Source organism: Trachypithecus francoisi, unplaced genomic scaffold (assembly GCF_009764315.1).
Source record: "Trachypithecus francoisi isolate TF-2019V2 unplaced genomic scaffold, Tfra_2.0 Lachesis_group10, whole genome shotgun sequence".
NCBI lineage: Eukaryota > Metazoa > Chordata > Mammalia > Primates > Cercopithecidae > Trachypithecus > Trachypithecus francoisi.
Genome location: NW_022681455.1, coordinates 36,082,359 through 36,103,975, shown reverse-complemented (window position 1 = coordinate 36,103,975; position 21,617 = coordinate 36,082,359). Strand labels below are relative to the sequence as shown.

At 41.9% G+C, this 21,617-nt stretch overlaps 1 protein-coding gene across 5 annotated transcripts in view; it reads right to left on the bottom strand.

The window, feature by feature from the left end:
- Positions 1-8,766: 8,766 nt before the first annotated feature.
- The window catches only part of MAPK14 (mitogen-activated protein kinase 14), an 86,823-nt gene continuing 73,972 nt past the window's right edge, over positions 8,767-21,617 (bottom strand). For 3 of the 5 annotated variants that reach the window (XM_033216955.1, XM_033216958.1, XM_033216959.1), the window contains 3 exons: positions 18,299-18,377; positions 13,307-13,480; positions 8,767-12,542 (listed from right to left, as the gene is read on the bottom strand). In XM_033216955.1, coding sequence (XP_033072846.1) covers positions 12,475-12,542; positions 13,307-13,480; positions 18,299-18,377 — 321 coding nt within the window. In that variant the 3' untranslated portion in view covers positions 8,767-12,474. Of the gene's footprint in view, positions 12,543-13,306; positions 13,481-18,298; positions 18,378-20,678; positions 20,759-21,617 lie in introns of those variants that run through there. The other 2 variants (XM_033216957.1, XM_033216960.1) reach the window with 2 other exon arrangements.

Sequence of the window (21,617 nt, the reverse complement as noted above, 5' to 3'; positions counted from 1 at the left end):
CCAAGGGACACACACTTGTCACCGACTGCTCATCTGTATCAATAAAGAGAAGTTTCCAGCATCACGGGAGCGGCGGGGTGGGGGGAGAGGAAAAGCAAACACTGCTTGGATAAGTTGTCTCGGATTCGGAGCGTATGTTTTGGATGGCCTGCCTTAACAAATACAGAGTACGTGCTGAGGCTGAAATTCACTTGGCCGGTGGTGGTGGCAGGAGGAGTGAAGGTCCTTGTCAAGGCAGAACACTGAGCTGTTTCACACACATGCCATATTCACTTCTGATATTTTAGAAATAGATCATAGATACTCATCATCATGATGAAAATGGTGACAAAAACATATAGTTCTTACTATGAGCCACACACTGTTCCAAGTGCTCTATGTTGGTTAACGAATTTAACCCTCACCACAATCCTGTGAAGAAGGCACTATTACCAATATCATCCCATTTTACAGATGTGACAACTGAGGCCCTGAATGATTAAGCAACCTGCGGAGTTTATACATTGTCAGTGGTGGAACCGGCATTAGAACCTAAGCTGTCTGGCTCTTGACAGCTGAAGCCCTTTCATGCCCCTCTCTGATTCCATGCCCCCTCCCTCCCTAGAGGTGACCCTTCTACAAGTTGGTGTTTATTATTATTATTGTCTGCTTTTAGTTTTACTGTATATATATGCATCTGTAAACGATGTCAGATAGATCATTTTGCAGCCTCCTTTTTCACTTAAGGATGCTGGTGAGATCTGCCAAGATGTTGAGTCATCTCTCAGTTTCTCAACCTCGGCACTGCTGACACGTTTTTGCTGGATAATTCCTTGCTGTGGGGGCCGTCCTGTGCATTGCAAAATGTTTAGCAGCATCCCTGGCCTCTGCCCACTATTACTCACCATCCTCACCTCCAAGTGTGACAACTAAAAATGTTTCCACACATTGCCTATTGTTCCTGGGACAGAGACAAAATCAGGGGTCTGGGGTGGTGGGGGGTAATCATTCTAGTTCATTTGTCTTCACTGCTGTTTAATATTTCATTGTATGAATACATGCTGCAGTGTATTTCCTATTCCCCGATTGATGGAGTTTGAGGTTTGTTCCCATTTCTTTCTGCTATTACAAATGATGTTGAGTGAAAAGTCTCTGTACTCTGTTCCTTGTGGACATAAGAGAAAGCTTCTAGAAAGTTCTAGAATAATTACCTAGAACTGCAGCTATGTACAGCTTCTGCCTTTACTGAATCCTGCCAAATGGACACCAATGTATGAAAGCTCTACAGTTTTTGTATGAGCAAATTCATTTGCCTTTTCCTGCACGATTTCTAGGTTTTGGGACATGCTTTGAAAGCCTTTCTCCATTTAAATCTTTGATCTGTCTGGAAATGATTGTGGCTGAAGGAGGAAAGTGGCTATCCAGCTGTTTCAACATCATTTGACACAGATCACTGAATAATAATGAGTTTTAAAAGCAATGTATTTTTCCAGAGTTAGGAAAATTTCTAGGAGTTACACCAATCTGTCAACACCTATTGTTTCCAGGTAGTGGGATAATAGATGTTACCTACCTACATTTAAACATTTTCAACAATAAATATGTTTTGTGTCATGAAAGAATAATAGTTAGACAAAGTAATGTGGTAAGTGCTTTGACCCTAGTATGATCAGCACAAGTTACATAAACACTTGCGGGGGCACCTGACTCAACTGCAGGCTGGGGACAGGACTGGTTGAGTGGGGGCTGTTTCCTCACCGTGAAGCAGGGTGGGGCTTGTTGAGGGCACAGCAGCCACTTGGCTGTGCCTCCAGATAGGGACACTCCCCACCACAAGCACTGCATCAGCAACCATGATCAGAGAGTCATTGCCTGTCTCACTGGGCAGAGCTGTGAGTGGCTGAATTTCATCAGGACAATCAGCTCTGTCACACTTCAGTAATGGTCCAGGGGAAATGGGTCTTCGTGTAATGGCAGTGGATGGTGACCTCACACCTCACACTGGAAACACACGGTGGAGCCAGCTGATGAGGTCGAGGTAACCCAAGAGGACATGCAGACCTGGACACCACGAGAAATTCTATCGTCTGTCAGTTGAGTGCCAGGGAGGTGGATCAAAGGTGCACCAGCCCAGAAATGGCCTCCACCAACAGGTGCTTAGAGGTTCTGTTCTAGAGGTGCCAGCGAGATGGTACGGTCATTGTTTACCACTGCCTTCTCCCATGAAAGCAACGAACAACTCCATGGGGACAGGAATTTGACTTTTATTCTTTCCCATATTCCCAGTGCCTGACAGATGGAAGGTACCTAATAGAAATTTGTAGAATGGCTGAATGAGGGTGCAAGAAACCATAATGCCTTCCAATTCTTTCTTTTTCCTTGCTTTTTTCATTTTAAAGTGGCAGATGGATGGGGACACAATAGGAATTATCTAGATTATGGCCATCAGCCACTTCCAATAATCTTTTGGTTCTTGTTCTAATTCATTAAATTGTTGTGCATCCAACTTAAATTACACAGCAAGACATAACAAGGAGAATCAGAAGCCAATTCTTCTAACACGTGTCTCTTTTTAAACAAGGAAATTCCACACAGCACCATTTCTTAGGCAAGGCAGATAACCCATACATATTTGGTTTCTTTCTTTAGATGATCTTTGCTTCTAAAGACTATTGATTGTAAAAACAGGAAGCAAAAGACAAGGTGATCTGCAAGGGATTAAAAGCTGATAGTCATTTACTGACTCGGTCAATAAGGACTGAATGCTTACTGTGTGCCAGGTACCAAGCTAGGTGACAGGGACACCATAGTGAACAAGACATGATCTGTCCTCGATGACATGCAGCCTTAAGCCAGTATTTAGCATTTTCTGTTATGCTCAGGGCTTTTCATATCTTAACTCATTTAGTCCTCACAACCCTACAAGACAGACTCTGAGAGATTAAGTAATTTGCCCAAGATCATACCAATAGGAGACAGCAGGGCTGCTATTCGAACAGCCCCACTCTCTACTGTTGGTACAATCCTGGGCAAATTACTTAGTCCCATCAAAGGTTCCAGAGCCTGTATCCGTAACCTTTATATGTTTTTCCTTTTTGAGCAGATGGTACAAACAGCAAGCAATGATAAAGCAGTGTGATCAGTGCCACCACTGATCATTCCAGAAGATTAAGTGTGCACGCAGATGACACACCTAATCCAAGCTTGGGAATGGTCAGGGATTTACAGAGGGAGTGATGTCAAGGCTGAACAGAAGAACGAATACATTAGCTCAGAGGAATGAGGAGGAGGAGAGGGTTCTAGAGAGGGACTATCATGCACAAAGACCAGGAGAGAGCAAGAGCACACAATGACCTTGTCCCATTACAGCAGTGCTATAGAGGACAGCCAGAGGAAGCGTGTTAATCTTCTAGGACATACAAAGCGAGTGCTGGCTTAAGACCTTTTGGCTGAAAGAGGGAAAAGGTAGTTCCTCTTCAGAGGACTGGAGGTGCATTGCTATCCCAGCTGAGAAGCGAGGGCAAGGGGGCTGGGACTAGGGAGAGAGACCCAGTGTGTGCTGAACGAGATAAGGCACCAAGTGCCTGGCTGTGGCTGCCAGGGACTCCTCCCCAATTTGGCCAGCAGCAGCCAGAGAGTCCTTATGGAAATTATGTTGAATTAATTTTTTTTTAATTTTCTTTCAAAAAACCAAAAGAGGTGTGTCTAACACCAATGCTATAAAACTCTTTGGAACCAGGAGTCTTTCAATGTTGATACCAGGATAGTCTGTTGAATCTAGCCTCAGTTGTAACGTGACTGAGAAAGAGACATTACTTGTATAGAATATGCAAGAAGGTAAATTGCCTAACATATAGTAACAGTTCATTAAAATAACTACTTTTTAGTAGGGAGGTAAGGAAAGTAGGGGAAGGAGGTGAAAGAAGGAAGGAAGACAATAGGGAGCCAGGTCTGTCCTGCATTGTGGAGGTTTCACTTCTTAGGACTCCAGGTGTCCCAGGGTCATTTGGTCTGTCAGCAGTTCTCAGCGGGTGCACTGAAATCTCTCGGGCCATTTTGGCTATCATACTGATCAGGAGTATTACTGCTATTTGAGCGTGCAAGGGCCACTGTGCAGAGTGGGATTCTTAACAATTGCTTCACATGACAAACATCCTGATGGACATTCATGAAGGTGGAAAAAACTATTTATGGTTATCTGAGCCTAGACTGTAACTTGGTTTTACATATAAGACAAATACTTTTCTGCATATTAATATACTTAAATTTCCCAGGATCACAACTGCGTAAATCAAAAAGTTCTCCAGGCTGGGCAACAGACTGAGACTCTGTTCCCCCCAAAAAAAAAATCTAATTTTTTAAAAAAAACTTTCCCAAGAGTTGCTTACCAATTTCAGAAAAATCATGACTGACGGCAGTCAGCCATGGTATTTGAGTTGCCAAGACAACACAACTGTATCAGTATGCCTTTGGAGCTGTCATATTCAAGGTGATTCTATGTATAGGTACAAGCATCTAACTACTTTATTGTATCTTTTATGTAGTTATGCTTGAGCTTTTTTTTTTTTTTTGAGACAGGGTCTCACTCTGTCACCCAGGCTGGAGTGCAGTGGAATGATCATGGCTCACTGCAGCCTCAACCTCCAAGGCTTAAGCAATCTTCCTGCCTCAGCCTCCTCAGTAGCTGGGACTACAGGTGTGTGCCACCATGCCCAGATAACTTTTTATTTTTTCATTATTTATTTATTTTTGAGACAGAGTCTCACCCTATTGCCCAGGCTGGAGTGCAGTGGCATGATCTTGGCTTACTGCAACCTCTGCCTCCCAGGTTCAAGCAATTTTCCTGCCTCAGCCTCCTGAGTAGCTGGGACCCAGGCCTGCGCCACCACAGCTAACTAATTTTTCTATTTTGTACTAATTTTGTATTTTTAGTAGAGATGGGGTTTCACCATGTTAGCCAGGCTGGCGAGTGATTCACTTGCCTCAGCCTCCCAAAGTGCTGTGATTACAGGTGTGAGCCACTGTGCCCCGCCCCAGTTAACTTTTTAAAAATTTTCTGTAGAGCCGGGTTTCACCATGTTGGCCAGGCTTGTCCTGAACAACTGACCTCAAGTGATCTGCCCGCCTCAGCCTCCCAAAGTGCTGGGATTACAGGTGCGAGCCACCATGCCTAGCCAGCACTTATATATGGAAATGTATTTGTATTTTTCCTTTGTCATTTATATTAGATCATTATATTTTCCTTTTTTTTTTTTTTTTTGAGACCGAGTCTCGCTGTCACCCAGGCTGGTGTGCAGTGGCACAATCTCAGCTCACTGCAAGCTCTGCCTCCCGGGTTCACGCCATTCTCCTGCCTCAGCCTCCCAAGTAGCTGGGACTACAGGCACCCTCCACCATGCTCGGCTAATTTTTTTTGTATTTTTTAGTAGATACGGGGTTTCACTGTGTTAGCCAGGATGGTCTCGACCTCCTGACTTTGTGATTCGCTCGCCTTGGCCTCCCAAAGTGCTGGGATTACAGGCATGAGTTACCATGCCCAGCCGATCATTATATTTCCTTTGAAATTGTGTGAATTATCTATGAATTTCACCTCAGGATTATAAAAGAGGTATTATGAAATATTAGTTATGCAAAGGGTAATGGATCTGATAAGAGTTCAGAACCACTGGTTTTTGTTAAGAATCCAGGCTGGGTCTGTGGTTTTACATCTTCTTAATTTTTGCTGCAACTGACAATCAAATGGTGGTGGCATAATTTTTATTTTTAGTTGCAAAACTGAAGGTTACTTCCTTAACTTATAATAACTTCTAAACAAAGCACTTAATTGAACTACTCAAATAGGTCTGCAATATAACATTATCCCACTGGCTATGAGTACTTAGACCACAGCCTGTGGCTTCAATAATGGGTTTTCCAGAAACTGCCTCAGGACCGTTTGTCCTCAGGAGCTCTCTTCCCAGTTGGCTTCAGAGGCACGAACTGTTCCCAGATGCAGAAGGCTGCAAACTCCCCCTAACAAGACAACCTCGATGTCCAATGAATGTCAACTTGTGAGATGCAGACTAACCAGTATCTTAGGTGTCCACAACAGGCACATTGAGGTTTGTTATTTCATTACTGGTCTAAGAAAATCTTGTAGTCATACCCCCAGTTTAATTACCAGATTTTCTGTCTGTGGATAATGGCAAAGAGCTTCTGAACAAAGAATAACTTAATTTACTCAACATCTACATCTACTGTTTTTTTTTTTTTTTTTTTTTTAAGAAATGACCTTAATTCAGTACCAAACATATTTTCTTCTAAGCTACCATCTTCCTTTTCCCCTAAAAATATTTTGAGTCTAAAAAGGCCTTTCCAATTTGTACTTTCCCTCCAAGATGCCAAGCTACTTTTTTTTTTTTAAACGGCATTCCACTCTTGTCGCCCAGGCTGGAGTGCCGTGGTGTGATCTCGGCTCACTGCAACCCCCGCCTCGCAGGTTCAAGCAATTCTCCTGCCTCAGCCTCCTGAGTAGCTGGGATTACAGGCGCCTACCACCGAGCCTGGCTAATTTTTTGTATTTTTAGTAGAGACAGGGTTTCGTCATGTTGACCAGGCTGGTTTTGAATTCCTGATCTCAGGTGATTCACCCATCTCGGCGTCCCAAAGTACGGGGATTACAGGCGTGAGCCACCGTGCCCGGTTGCCAAACTACTTCTTTAAGTTACAACAGGCTACTGAGTGTTAACTTTTTTTTTTTTTTTTTCAAGAAAAGAGGCTTTGGTGTTCTGCAAGACTAGGAGGGATGAAGTGTTAGATTCGTGGTTTTCAACCAGGGATGATTTTGTTCCCCAGAGGCCATTTGGCAACAACATCTGGAGACATCTCTGGCTATCCCAACTGGGGGAAGGGAGCATGTGTGCTACTGGCATTAGTGAGTAGAGGCCAGGGGTGCTGCCTAACACCCTACACTGCACAGAACAGCTTCCACAACAAATACTTATCTGGTCTGAGATGTCAATAGTGCCAACATTGAAAAATCCTGCTTCAGATTCTTAAAATACACCCTTCTACTGAAGAAGAAACCACCAAATCCTCCCAGCTGGGTGGAGAATCCCGCTACAAAGTACTGGTGCAGCTTTGCTTGCCAGAGGCCTAACAGCTGGGTACAATTTCTTTCCAGCAACTGTTCTCCTGCCTTGGAAGGCTCTACCCTGGCAAAACTGAAATTTGAGAATGGTTCTCCAGGTCACAGACTTTAAACACCTTTCTCATTAAGAAACAATAGAAAAAGTTTCTTCTGATCACAAAACAAAACCCTCAGTGTAAAAAAAGGCATACATTACAAAAATAGCATAAAAAGTAAAGGCCATTGGCCAGGCGCGGTGGCTTATGCCTGTAATCCCAGCACTTTGGGAGGCCGAGACGGGCAGATCACGAAGTCAGGAGATCGAGGTCATCCTGGCTAACACAGTGAAACCCCGTCTCTACTAAAAATACAAAAAATTAGCTGGGCGTGGTGGTGGGCACCTGTAGTCCCACCTACTCGGGAGGCTGAGACAGGAGAATAGCGTGAACCCGGGAGGCGGAGCTTGCAGTGAGCCGAGATCGCGCCACTGCACTCCAGCCTGGGCGATGAGCAAGACTCCATCTCAAAAAAAAAAAAAAAAAAAAAAAAAAAATTAAAGGCCACAGTCCCACCACCTAGAGATGGTTGCTAACAGTTCAATGTATATTCATTTCCTAGCCATGCATTATCTATCAACAAAAAAGGGGGCCAGGGTACTATAGTTTGCCACTGACTTTTTCTCCTTGCTGGATGGTATTCTACTGCACAGATGACCATCTTATTCAATCAAGTCCTTATTCATAGATATGTGGGTTACTTCCAGTATTTTGCTGTACAAAGAATGTGACACTGAAAACATTCTACTCTGTGCACTTAAGATCTTTTTTTGTTGAGACAGGGTCTCACTATGTCACCCAGGTTGGAGTGCAGTGGCACAACTATGGCTTACTGCAGCCTTGAACTCATGGGCTCAAATCCTCCCACCTCAGCCTCCCAAGCAGCTGGGACTAACAATGCATGCGCCACCACACCCGGTAATCAAAACAAAATTTTTGTAGAGTCAAGAGTCCCCAGCTATGTTGCTCAGGCTAAAGGCTTCTGAGAAGTGTAAATGCTAAGCTCAAAGGGCATGTACATTATTAAAACATATCTGCATGATAAATAAAAGGGGGTCTTTATTATTTGCATATTCATTAACCAAGTCCTTGCAGCTACCAAATTGTATATAGAAGTGAAAGTCATCCCCATGTGAAAACATTCATTAACGAGCTATTTATAAAAAAAAAGTTAGTTTCTCTTTGCTTCCTAAGTACCTGAAGCCAAAGTATTTATCCTGCCCACTGTATTCTGGTCTTCTGTTAGTCTCTATGGTTATATTGTAAGCATATGACAAATGACACAAATAGAATGCAACTTAATTGCAATAATCACAAATCTTGCGAATGGTGGTGGATTTGATGAATAATGCTAGAAAACTGCTCAAACCTTAAGCAAAAGCCCTAAAAAGTGTGGGTGACAGACTCAGACCAGTTAACAATAAAAGGAAAGTTGAGGAGGTGATCACTGATACTTATAAAAAAGAATGTGAATATCAAAATATCAAGAGACTCTGAAAACTGATGAAGCCATCAAATATTTTTGCAAAACTTCCTTCTATGATCATGTTGCAAAAACCAAATAAGATTATTATAAGATACAAAATCAGTTTCACTTCAAAAACAACTTAATATCCTTCTTTATTTGTCAGAATTAATGTATCTTTAAACTTATGAACATGCTTTTATCATTATGTTCCATTTTCATGATTAAAGTTCCATTCAGGCTTCCCCTACCCCCAGTGTCCACCACATTCTATGACATTTTGGTCCCCATTTTAAGTGGTTTCACTTCAGGGGAGCTTTTTCTGGTGTCAACTCTCCTTGGGCTAAGCATGCCCTCTTCTCAAAAGCCTAGGAGGAAGGCTGCTCTCATGTTTGGTATGTGAATGCAAAATACTCCCTACAACCGTCTGATTCTTACAGGAGCTAAAGGACCCCATGTAATAACCGGGGCCCTTTTCTCTCACCTCCTTACAAAGTCACTGGGGATGGAAAGGAGACTATGCTTGGTCTGCCTTCTACCACTGCCTTCATTCCCCGCTGCCAGCCAGGGCCCAGACAAAAACCCAGCTCTCAATATCCTCACAGGCTGAGCCCCACTGTCCACCCTGGGACACCTGCTGGGTGTCATTCCAAGGACACCAAGAAAGGAAGCACATCAGCAAAGTCCCTGAGAAACCAGCTCTGAGACCCTGTGGCTCTTTCATCCCATGATGCAATTCAGTCATTCTGAAGAGTATTTTCAAGGACCATAGCCAGCTAAGAAAAACAGTCATAAAATACATTCGCCTAAAAGCTTACAAACAATGTACATATATATACACAAACCCAACCTTCTCTCTGGCAGTTTTATAATAAAAATATATGGCTTATAGTCTCGAATGTCAAAGATGAAGAAAACTTGAGCTTCACTGTATAGATGAGAAAACTGTAGCCCTGGGCCAAGGGTCAGCAGACTTCTCTAAAGGGCCAGATGGTAAATGGTTGACATTTTGGAGGTCCTATAGTTTCTGCTGCAACTATTTGCCTCTGTCACTGTAGCACAAAAGCAGCCACAGACAATACATAAACAGATGAACATGGTTCTGTTCTCATAAAACTTTATTTATGGATACTGGAATTTAAGTTTTACATTACTTTTTACCTGCTAAAAAACTACTACTTCTTTTTGTTTTTCTTTCCCAACCATTTAAAAATGTAAAAGCCATTCTTAGCAGACTACACCAAACGGGTTGTGGGCCAGATTTGGCCTTCAGGCCACAGTCTGCTGAGCCCTGTCGTTTTGGCCACTCTTACCCTCAAGTGTAGATAAGACAGGCCCCAGTGCTTAATACCTCGTCATTTGCTCCTTGCTTTACCCATCCACAGCAAAGACCTGGATACTCTTCACCAAAAAATGTACAACTAAGGAGCTTTATCAACATTTTCCAAATGTTAGGAGTAATATTAAGATCTGTCAGACAAGTATGCCAGGTCACACAGTTTAAAGGATATTGATATAATGCCATATTGTGCATTAAATAAAAACAGGAAAATATAATAAACTTGAGAAACTCACTGAATTTGAAAAATAGGCTTTATTTTAACCAGTGGTATTGTCTGACATCCTATATGGCATAACTGATTACAGCCAAGTTCATGGATACAAATAAAATAGCAATTTCCCTCATTCTCTCTTTTGTTTTCTGTTCAGAGAAATCAGGAGATGGGAGCATTATGCTCAGAAACCGAAGAGCTCTTTCGAGAGCTCCAGCTTAAGAGTCCAGGCTTCCGGAGCATGCAGCCTCCTAACACGTATGTGGTCACATGTGCAAAGACCTTTATTACAAAATATTCAGAGCAGTATTTCTGTAGGAAATCACACTAGCATTTACAACCAAAACATGGCTGATAAAATTCATCTTGCTGTGGATGGTGAGGATTTGAACTGCAATAAAGGAGATGAGGCCTTTACGTTCACTCTCCTTGAAAGGGGGAGAGTCCCGGCTGAGAGGGAATCAACATCAGTCTGTCTCCTTCCTTCTTGCTCCAGATGACTCGGGGGTCCACCCGGTCTCTCTGGAGCATGTTTATCGCTGCGCTGATTGAGAAATGGAAACACCTTGGCCCAAATACAAGATTCTGTCACACAGCCAACACTGGAAGTGACTTTATACTTTCTTATTACACAAAAGGCTTAAATATATGAGTCCTCATGTAGAACAAAATGCCTGAAATTCAGCAAATTATGAAAACAACTCTTCTCCACCCCTGAGGATATTTTATCTTTATAAAGTTGAAAATACAAAATATTAAAATAATTTGCCCTTTCTCCCCATCAAAAGGAATCACATTCTCAAAGGATTCCTGCAATATACAAAATTCTGAAACAAAATTTATTTCTCCCCAAACCAAGAAGTCAATGATAAGCTGCCAAGAAGACCCTTTTCCATAGAGGAGTGGAAAAGACACCTTGTTACTGTTTTATTTTAAAGTAATCATATTTAGAGAAAGACAGCAGTTTTCTGGCCTTATGGGCTTTACTTTTTTACTTTGATTTTCAGCATTTCTTAGCATTAGTTATTGGGAGTGAAGAGAACAACTTGTTTCTGAAGTTTGGGATATTCCTGGGAAAAGCCCTGATCTTTTCCCATGATAACTCCTCAAAAATAGTTGGTTGAAAACAGATGGCATGAATGAAAATGCTATACATCCATCTGTTCCTCTTTTCATGATTTTCACATCAAAAGCACCTGAAGTATCAATTGTGTTCAACACAGAATAGCACTAGGGGCTGAAGAGAGGGTGATGTCACTTGCCATAATATCAGCTGAGGTGACATGGGATCTAAACTACCCAAGAAGTCTTCACTGGCAAACCTGCCTGACACCAGGGCCTCCTGAAGAGAGCAGGACAAGCAGCTGTGCATGCTCAAATAGCAAGACATGCAAAACACATCCTCACTCTGCTAGAAATAGAGTACACAGGAAGTACATGACATCAAGAACCTGCTTCTGACTACTGGGGCAGATATTCAAGAAACCTCTGCACCAAAGGTGAAGGGTAAGCAGAGAAATGGCAACACCTGGGGGTGAGGGAGAGAGAGAGACGCACATATACGCATGCACTCACATGCACACATGACCGCCTCTGAAGGCTACCTGGTTACTCCGGGCCCACAAGCAGCCGTCCAACAACCCTCTCGACTTGCCCGGCTCAGAACTTCAGCAGCTGCAGTCTTTTAACTATCTACACTTTCTTCTCTCCTTTTAAGGCACAAACATATTTACAGTTTCAAATACACCTGTCAAGATCTGAGAACCATACGAAGCAAGTTAATCACAGGCTAGTGCACAGAAGCCGGTTGGTCCTTTTTGGCTGTACGCATCACTAAGGGACAGCGTCGGGTCTGAAGCAACCAGAAGGTGTGGGCCTTCTCTTGTGCCACTGTGGGATGTTGTCAAGTCTATGCCCTACCGTCAAGGTGGGGGTCACAGGAGAAGCCAAAGTGGCAAAAGTATGACCAGGATTGGGGACAATTCATATTTTTTTACTTTGCATTGAACATATTCCTAAAAAGACAGAAGCTTGCCTGCCTGAGCCGACTCTCAGAAAGAAGAGCAAGGTGGAGGCTGCCCCGGAGCATCCACAACCTCATGTGAAGTCACTGTGATCCTAGTTTGTTCATATTGTCTTACCTTCCCACAAAGACAGACACACACATGCACACACACTAACACGCACACACACCCCCTTCCACCATGGAGGAAATCTCTGCAACAAGAGGCACTTGAATGATATTTGGAGAGTTCCCATGAAAAGGCCTTCCCCTCACAGTGAAGTGGGATCGACAGAACAGAAACCAGGTGCTCAGGACTCCATCTCTTCTTGGTCGAGGGGCGGTGGCACAAAGCTGACGACTTCATCATAGGTCAGGCCTAGACATCGGGAAGGAAAAGTAAGACGTGAGAGTTTAGGCTGTTCTCTTTGCTGGCGAGCACTCTGACTTCACTCAAGATCCTTCCTCCCTGTCCAGGCAGTGGTATGATGGGCTACCTCACAGCTCGTATGTAGTATCCTAATGGAGCACGTTATCACACAGAAGTTCAAGGGACATAGAAAAGAACTTTTTTTTTTCTCATGTTTTTCATTGCTGAGTGCCTCTTAAGCTCTCTATGGAAGTGCTCAAGAATGAAAGAGCACTCTCACAAGCTACGGCAACAGATGGTCTTGGCTCTTTGGATTTAACTGGAGTTCTGAACTTGTGTTTTATGGAAAGAATATGGGACTGGACACAGGATACACGGGTTCCATTCCTGGCTATGTCCCTAACTAGTTCTAAGTTAACTGATAAGACATAGATTCTCTTTGCCCCAGTTCTACTAATTGTAAAACTGTAAAAATATCCTATTCTTTACTTAGCTCAGAGAGATGTTGTAAATGCAATGACTCTGAAAACCTCAAATCTCCATACAAAGCTCCTGTATGTGAGGGGCTGTGCATAAAATCAGACCAGACGTAAGTATCTCAAAGGTCCAGAGAGTATCACTGTCTACAACACTTTCCACCAGAGAACATATTCATTCTGCATTATAGACCTCAACTACAAGCTTTAGCAAGTTGGTTATGACCATTCAGTTTTTATTTTTCCCACCGCTTTTGGTTAGTGGTACAAGATGTTAATCCTACCCTTAGGACTTACTTTTCCACTCATCTATAAGGAGGTCCCTGCTTTCAAAGGACTGATCATAAGGATCGGCCACTGGTTCATCATCAGGATCGTGGTACTGAGCAAAGTAGGCATGTGCAAGGGCTTGGGCTGCTGTAATTCTCTTATCTGAGTCCAATACAAGCATCTTCTCCAGCAAGTCGACAGCTATCAGTACCACAGACAGGAAGGAAAATAGTTTTTAACATGTTACAAAAAAGTATGCCTTATTAAGCAAACAGTTTTGACCCTTCATATCCAAACAAAGAATTCTCCTCCAAAAATACCTACTCTAGGATATATTGGCCCTTTTCTCCTTTACGCGTGTGTGTGTATCTGTAATTTGTACGTTTAAAATTTTTTATTTTATTTTTGATTCAGGGGTACACATGCACATTTGTCACATGGGTCTCACTGATGGGGACTGGGCTTCCAGTGTGCCCAATAACCAAATAGTGAACATTGTACCCAACAGGTTATTTCTCAACCCTCACCCTCCTCCTGTATTTTGTATTTTTAAAGAACATGTTACTAAAGAAGAATTTTTTTAAATGACTAGGATTGTGTTTGAACAGGCTTTTGTGGAATGTCAATGTCAAACTGCTACCAGTGTAGTCAAACTGTATAAAAACAAAAGTCTACAGCTACAGTAATCTAGAATAGGTAGGCAGGACTGTTTTTTGTGTGTTTGTTGTTGTTGTTGTTGTTTTTTGTCCCCCTTCGCTGTTTATTTACTAACATAAGACAAATAAATATTCATCAAACAGATCTTCAAACAGTGAATAAACTGGGGGAATTACATGGTGATGGGGGTGAGACATGGTATTAAAATCAAAGGGAATTTTATTTTTAAAAATTTCACTATGAAAAATTTCAAATATACAGAAACAGAAAAGTAAAAACAAGGATAAAGTGAACACTCATATGCCCAGCATACAGATTCAACAATTTTGTATGGATTTATATGTTTTTCTGAACTGTTTTAAAATAAAATTATAGACATGATACTTTACCCTCCCCAAATATTTCAACGCAAAGACACCTTCCTATATAATCATAATACTGTTATCATCTCTGACAATTTCTAAATATCATCTAAAATCCAGTTCATGTTAAAATTTCTCCAATTATTACAATGTTATCTTTTAGAACTAGTTTGTTCAAACCAGGATTCAATTAGGGGCCATGCACTGCAACTGACTGGATTTCTTTAGTCTCCCTTAGTCTAGAATAATCTCCTTACTTCTAAGCCCTGTTCTTTCCCGATTTTGATCTGAAGAGACCCTCTGGTTGTCCTGAGAATGACCGTTTCTCAGGATGTGTCTGATTTTGCTTCTTTTGCTGTCATGTGTCTACACCCTGCTTTCCACTATCCCCTGTACTTCCCAAAAACCAGAAGTTAGGTCAAAAATTATGGTAAGAATCAGGTTAAACATTTTCAGCAAAAATACAGGTGATGCCATGCACGTGATAGTGCATTAAGGCCATCTGTCCCACTGCTAATGAGCTAAAATTGATCACTGGGTTAAGATGTTTTCCCTTTGACGAAAGCAAGTAATCTGTGGGATATTTTGGTACCAAATAAATATCCGTTCCTTTCACTTATGGCTTTTTGCATTCACTGGGTTTCCTTTCCAAAAGCAATTATTTCTTTCATAAGGGGTTACAAAATGGTGATTTGTCTAACTCTATATTTCAAATGAGTATTTTTGTCTTTCAGCATGGCAGCACTTGGGAGGATAAATACTGCCATATAACCAGTTACCACTGTGGTGAAATAGGCTTTTGAGACTTTGCAAATTACTTCTTAAATGTGGAGTGGGTGGGGGTGAATAGTGAGGAGGACAGCTTCCTATGGAGATCGACTGCTGTGTATACTAGAGGCTGTAAAACACCCCTGTCCTACAGCTTGAATTCCAGAGTAATCCACTGGAGAAATATGGGCTTCAGGGGGATACAGAAACAAAGTGAATATTCATGTGTCAATTCAAGTTCATTAGTTTACACTTTAAAGTACAGTACTAGGTGAATGCCTGGATTATATATACATATATTCTTCTGATGGTCTCCTTTTCTTAGAAAAAGAAACCTTATCAGCTGTTGATTTTATAATTGAACACAGATTATACGACAAGTCTCTATTACCCCTAGGGTAAAAACTACCATGTTCTTATAATCAATAAGGTCAGGGGTAAGAAAAAGATTCCTCAAAGATATTATTAGCTGGGCATGGTGTTATGCACCTGTAGTCTCAGCTACTTGGGATAGGGAAGAGGAAAGATCACTTAAATGCAAGAGCTCGAGGTTTTAGTGAACCATGACTGTGCCACTATACTCCAACCTGGGTGACAGAGTGAGATGCTATCTCTTAAAAAAAAAAAAAAAATCTTGACAGATAAATATACACACTAACATCAAGGGGTAATTTAAGTTTTAATTCATGTTTTGGGAATAGCAGTGAAACAAAGTCAGTGGCTGACGAAACAGAGCTGTTAATATTTATATTGCTGGCATGTTCCTGCTCAGTTAATGTGCTGGGCATGAGCTTGTGACAGTAACACTGTACTCCATCTGCCCGGCAAGGGGAACCTCATTATATGACATCACCGTTTGGCAATGGGCTGTAAGGCACGTTTAAATGCTGAGAAGTACAGTGCTGAGCACCAGATGGACCAAAGCCTCCTTTCAATTCATTAGCAAAGTAGTATCTAGTTCTTTTGGTGGTTTCAACGTCATGATTTCAAAGAATGGGAAGACCTATCAGGAGCTATGTGACATAAATAAGCTGCTGGAACACAAATATCTCCCCTCTCCCACTAAAAAATGAATTAACAAATCTTTCTGAGTCCATTAAGAGGGTGTCAGTGAGTACTGCCCTGTCTAAAACTTAGGGCTTAGGGCTGTTCTGGACAAATTCAGAACAGAATGACAGACAAGAAAGAACACAACGGGCCGGGTGCAGTGGCTCACGCCTCTAATCCCAGCACTTTGGGAGGCCAAGGCGGGCAGATCACAAGGTCAGGAGATTGAGACCATCCTGACTAACACGGTGAAACCTAGTCTCTACTAAAGATACAAAAAATTAGCCAGGCGTGGTGGCACACACTTGCTGTCGCAGCTACTCGGGAGGCTGGGGCAGAAGAATCACTTGAACCCAGGAGGCGGAGCTTGTAATGAGCCAAGATCGTGCCACTGCACTGCAGCCTGGGCGACAGAGCTAGACTCTGTCTCAAAAAAAAAAAAAAAAAGAAAGAACACAACATCTTTTCCCAACATCCTGTAGTACTTAAGGCTCAAAGAGAGCTTCTCACAGACCCTTGAACTAGATAATACAGCTCAAATAAATCATACAAAGTCAATTAGAGCATGCCAGGGCAGATGCAAACCTAAACCAATCTCAGTAGAGTCGTACCTATCCCTGATGAGACTGTGGATTCATCCTTGGACAGGAGAGCAACCCAGCTGAGATATGACATACTCTCCATCTCCAAGGCTGACACGAACTCATCCACAACTGCCCAATACTTCAAAGAGCATGAGCATCTCTGCTATTGTAAGAATTATCACAGCAACACTAAAATTCCTCTCCATAACCACTATGGATGAAGTACTTAAAAAGGTAAAATCACCAAGCCTTCACCCCAGCTTCTAAAGAGGTCAGCATGGCTGTCGGCCCTCAAAAAGATAAAACTAAACCTGAAGCATAGCTGCCAAGACCCTTAAGAAGACACATGACCCACACAGATGCAAAGAAATGCAGTGAGATTTTAAAACATACCACACAATACAATCTTAAGAAAAGTGAGAAGGCGGATTATACTCGTTATCATAGCATAGCTCCCTTCCCTATTGTAGGGAGGTCCTGGTCTGATCTTTCTGTGTCTACCATTAAACAGCACTGTCCACTGCCCTCTTCTAGAGTCAGGGAATGAGGCTCAGGCAAAGCAGCTTTTAGGGACCATCTGAATCACACATCAGTCCTCCCCTTCAAAGAATATAGTCAGCCAGGCATGGTGGCTCACATCTGAATCCCAGCACTTTTGGAAGTTGAGGTGGGCAGATTGCATGAGCCCAGGAGACAAAGATTAGTAGATGGTGAGACCCTGTCTCTACAAATAATTCTTTAAAAAATTAGCCAGGCATGGGGATGCATGCCTGTAGTCCTAGCTATGTGGGAGGCTGAGGCAGGAGGATCATTGGAGCCCAGGAGTTCAAGCTTGCAGTGAGCCATGATTGTGCCACTGTACTCTAGCCTGGGTAACAGACTGAGACCCTGACACTAACAAAAAAAAAACAACAACAATAATAATAATAATAATAAAGCAATTCCTTTTTTAGCCAAGGCAACACATATCTTCAGCTGCCACCATCACTTCCCTCTGCCAAGGATCTTGAAGGCATATGAAGTCATTTCTTTAAGTTTAGGTAGCAAATAAGCTCCACAAAGAGGAGAGGATGGTTACACCTCTGAGGGGCAGAGAAAGAATAAGGGAGGGGAAAAGTTCATGAGTGTGGAAGATGACAGGATCTGTAGCAATGGCAGCTACCGATAGAGCAGAGCACCCTGCAGGGAGTTCCTGGGTGGGTCCTCTAAACACCCACCTGCACTTCAGTGGTTTCTGTCCTCCACTCAGGGACACCATGAATCCACAGCAGTTGTGAACAAGCTACAGCTTTCTTCTGTATCTGCTTCTTCCTGCCTCTCCAATCTTTTCTCTCAACATTCCTGTTACTTTCTCTCCTTTCTCCACTGTACCTGACCATTCCCCCGACCCCAAGGTCTGTGATCATTTAAACAGATAAGCATCTTATACAATTAAAAAAAAAAATCTGACAACACAAAAAGATAATAAAAGCCATATTTATCACCTTCCAAGATTCAACTAATGGTACTTTATTTGGTCAAAAGGAGAAATTCTTCTTCAAATCCCCAATTTATATCATAACCAATTCAATATCCATGAGGTGAGGATATGGTCAACTTACCCAGGGGATTGGCACCAATAAATACATTCGCAAAGTTCATCTTCGGCATCTGAGTCAAAGACTGAATATAGTTTCTTGCCTGAAAAAACAAGGGTTTTCAGAATTACTTTGTTCAATAATGTTACTTCTCTCAAAGAAAGTATCTTGGTCCTGCTAAGGAACGAGTGTTAACTGACAAAGTCCACTAACTCCAATGTTTATAACTGTCTTTGATAAAACTTCTCCCTTACTGCCATCCTAACTTCCTAGTTACGATCATCACCTTCTTTATTCCTGCTATCTCTCACAGTTGCATTTCAAGTGAACGAGAATACTCATCAATCAAATTCTCTTTCATCAGCTTTCTGATCACAGGATGAGAAGTTTAAAAACTGAGGCCGAGATATGTAAGAAGTAGCCCTTTCTGAGACAGCCTTCTCAAACAGCTAAAATTGGTAGAAGGGTTGGTATTCCCAAAGTAAGTCTTGGACCAGCAGTCTTTTGATAGTGCTGACTTCAGTAGGTGCTCTTAGCACATCAAAGGACATCGATATTAAACCTTGCTAACAAAGTAACACTGGTAACAAAAAAGTTAATATAAACTTAATATAACAGTCCTACCTCACAGGTTTGGAGTGAAGATTAGAGATAACAAACCTAGTACTTTCTTAACACAGTACTTGGTTCCAAGTGAGAGTTCAAGAAACATTATCTGCTATCCCACTATCACCTTCAGAGAAAAGCAAAGTCTGCTGTCTATCTTAATCACCTTTTTAAAATTTCTGTTTTAATACAATCCAACAGTAAAGGTATGTATGTATATTTATGTTTACACACACACACACCACACACACACACACACAAGGTTATAAAAAGTTCTGGTTGCCCAGGCATGGTGACTCACGCCTGTAATCCCAGCACTTTGGGAGGCCAAGAGGGCAGATCACTTGAGCCCAGGACTTTGAGACCAGCCTGGGTAACATGGTGAAAACTTGTCTCCAAAAATACAAAAAATTAGCCAGGCATGGTGATGCACGCCTGTGGTCCCAGCTACTTGGGAGGCTGAGGTAAGAGGATCACTTGAGCAGGGAGATGGAGCCCAGGAAGCTTGAGCCCAGGAGGTGGAGGTTCCAGTGAGCTAAGATTGTGCCACTGCACTCCAGCTGGGGTGATAGAGTGAGATCCTGTCTTAAAACAAAACAAAAACAAACAAAAAATCTGGTTGCTTGGGCAAGTTCACCTTATTTATTAAAAAATTTTTTTAGAGACACAGTCTCTGTTCTGTTGCCTAGGCTGGAGGTCACTGGCACAATCACAGCTCATGATAGCCTCGAACTTCTGACTCAAGCAACCCTCCTGCCTCAGCTTCCCAAGGAGCTGAGACTGCAGGTGTGTGCTATCATGCCCTAATTTTTAAATTTTTTTGTAGACCTGCAGTATTGCTGTGTTGCCCAGGATGGTCTCAAACTCCTGGGCTCAACTGATCCTACCATCTCAGTTTCCAAAGTGCTGAGAATTGCAGGTACACGCCACCACACCCAGCCTTCACCTTCTTAATGATTGCATGTGGAGTCAGGAGGAAAGGTCTGCTCCGAAAAGCAATTGAGAATCTTTCTGATTTGAAAAGAAAGTTTTAGGAACTGAATATATAAATGGCTGTAATCCCTTTCTACTTGAACATGTAAATAAAAAGATAAAGGGAAAACAGGTAAGAGACAATTATCTCATTCAGAGAACAGTCATCCCTTTAATAAAGATAAATCAACAGACGACCTGAATATAGCCGAAGTAGAAACAAAGTTGCTGGGAGGGGCCCTCTGTGATGCCAACCCGGTTCCCCAAAATATTAAGGGTATCTTAGAAAGAAAGAAGTGCCCCAATCACCTCTGATAATAAAACACGAGTTAGACTAAGTAGTTAAGAATAAAGAAGGTACGTAACTGTACCAAAGTGTTTGTATATTTGTGTATTTTCTTTTAAATATAGTATGTATTAGTACTGGATATTTCAGTTTTGTTTTGTTTTTAAATAAAGAATTCTCTTTTGGTCATTAAAAAAGTGGATGAATTGGAAAGCATGCTAATGGACTTCAGTTAACTACCCTTCTGATACAGGTCATGATAGTAGCACCTAGAAAGAAACCACCTCACAGCACTAAATTCACAAAACCAAATATAAAAATAACAATTTTCCATTTACAAGCTTACTAATTATATCCCCAGTCTCACAAGACTGGATGACATTTTATCCCAAAAGTCAACATCTTGCAATAGCACATAGGCAGGCCTCAAGGCACATGCAAGCATCTAGTGATTGTTAAAAACTGTTGGCTATACAGTGGCAATAAAATGAGAACGTGGCTTCTCAGTGCGACATCCCTGTACAGTCTCTTTGTTCTCACCTCATGGCTTGGCATCCTGTTAATGAGATAAGCGGGGGGTGTTCCCGTCAGACGCATAATCTGCTGAAGCTGGTTAATATCTTAGATGCCTAGTCAAGGGCATTGTTAAACATACAGTGCAAAAAATAATTTTCAACTCAAGTTTTTAAAAAGGTCAAAAAGCCACCCCTACACAAACAAAAAAGCCTACCCCCCATTCACCCTACCCGAGGACCCAAGGCTGCATGTTAAAGCTTCTGTGAATGACATGAGTCACTTCTGTGAATGACATAAGTCGCTTCTGTGAATGACATGAGTCGCTTCTGTGAATGACATGAGTAACTAGGCATGTAGTCAGTGACTGGCCATGCAGATAAGAAAAATTACTTTTCTTTGGTTTTAGCATCATCTTTACTGTTAAATATTTTAGGTTCCCTGGAAACAGACTGCCCCTTGATCCAGGATGCCAGCCAGAGAACTGTTTTCAAGTACTGACGGCCAAAACCTGTTTGTGGGAGAAATATAGATGATTCTAAAATTTTTGACTCAAACTTTGAACAAAATAAAATATCCAACATATCCATTCAAGGAAGAGACTAAACTTTTGCGGCACAGGTTCTCCAAGGCACCATCCCTCCGAATTAAGACACACGTGGGCATCTGGGTTAATAAGCAACGCCACATTTCAAAGACATTAGTTAGTGGTACATTTAAAATACTTGCCACAAACACAAAATGGTAAATGAAGAAAGAGGAGACAGGGAGAAGGTTAGAAGCTAATGGCAAAGGCAAAACAGAAGTCACAGGCTGCCGACAGTGTTAAAGCATGCCACATGATTTCCTCCACAAGTCTCTTCAACAAGCGAACAGACTAACCTCACTTAACAAACAGGTGGAGGGAAGTCTGCAAAATACTCTGCAAGTATCTGACAAGGGCAGAACTATGAGATTTTCTATATG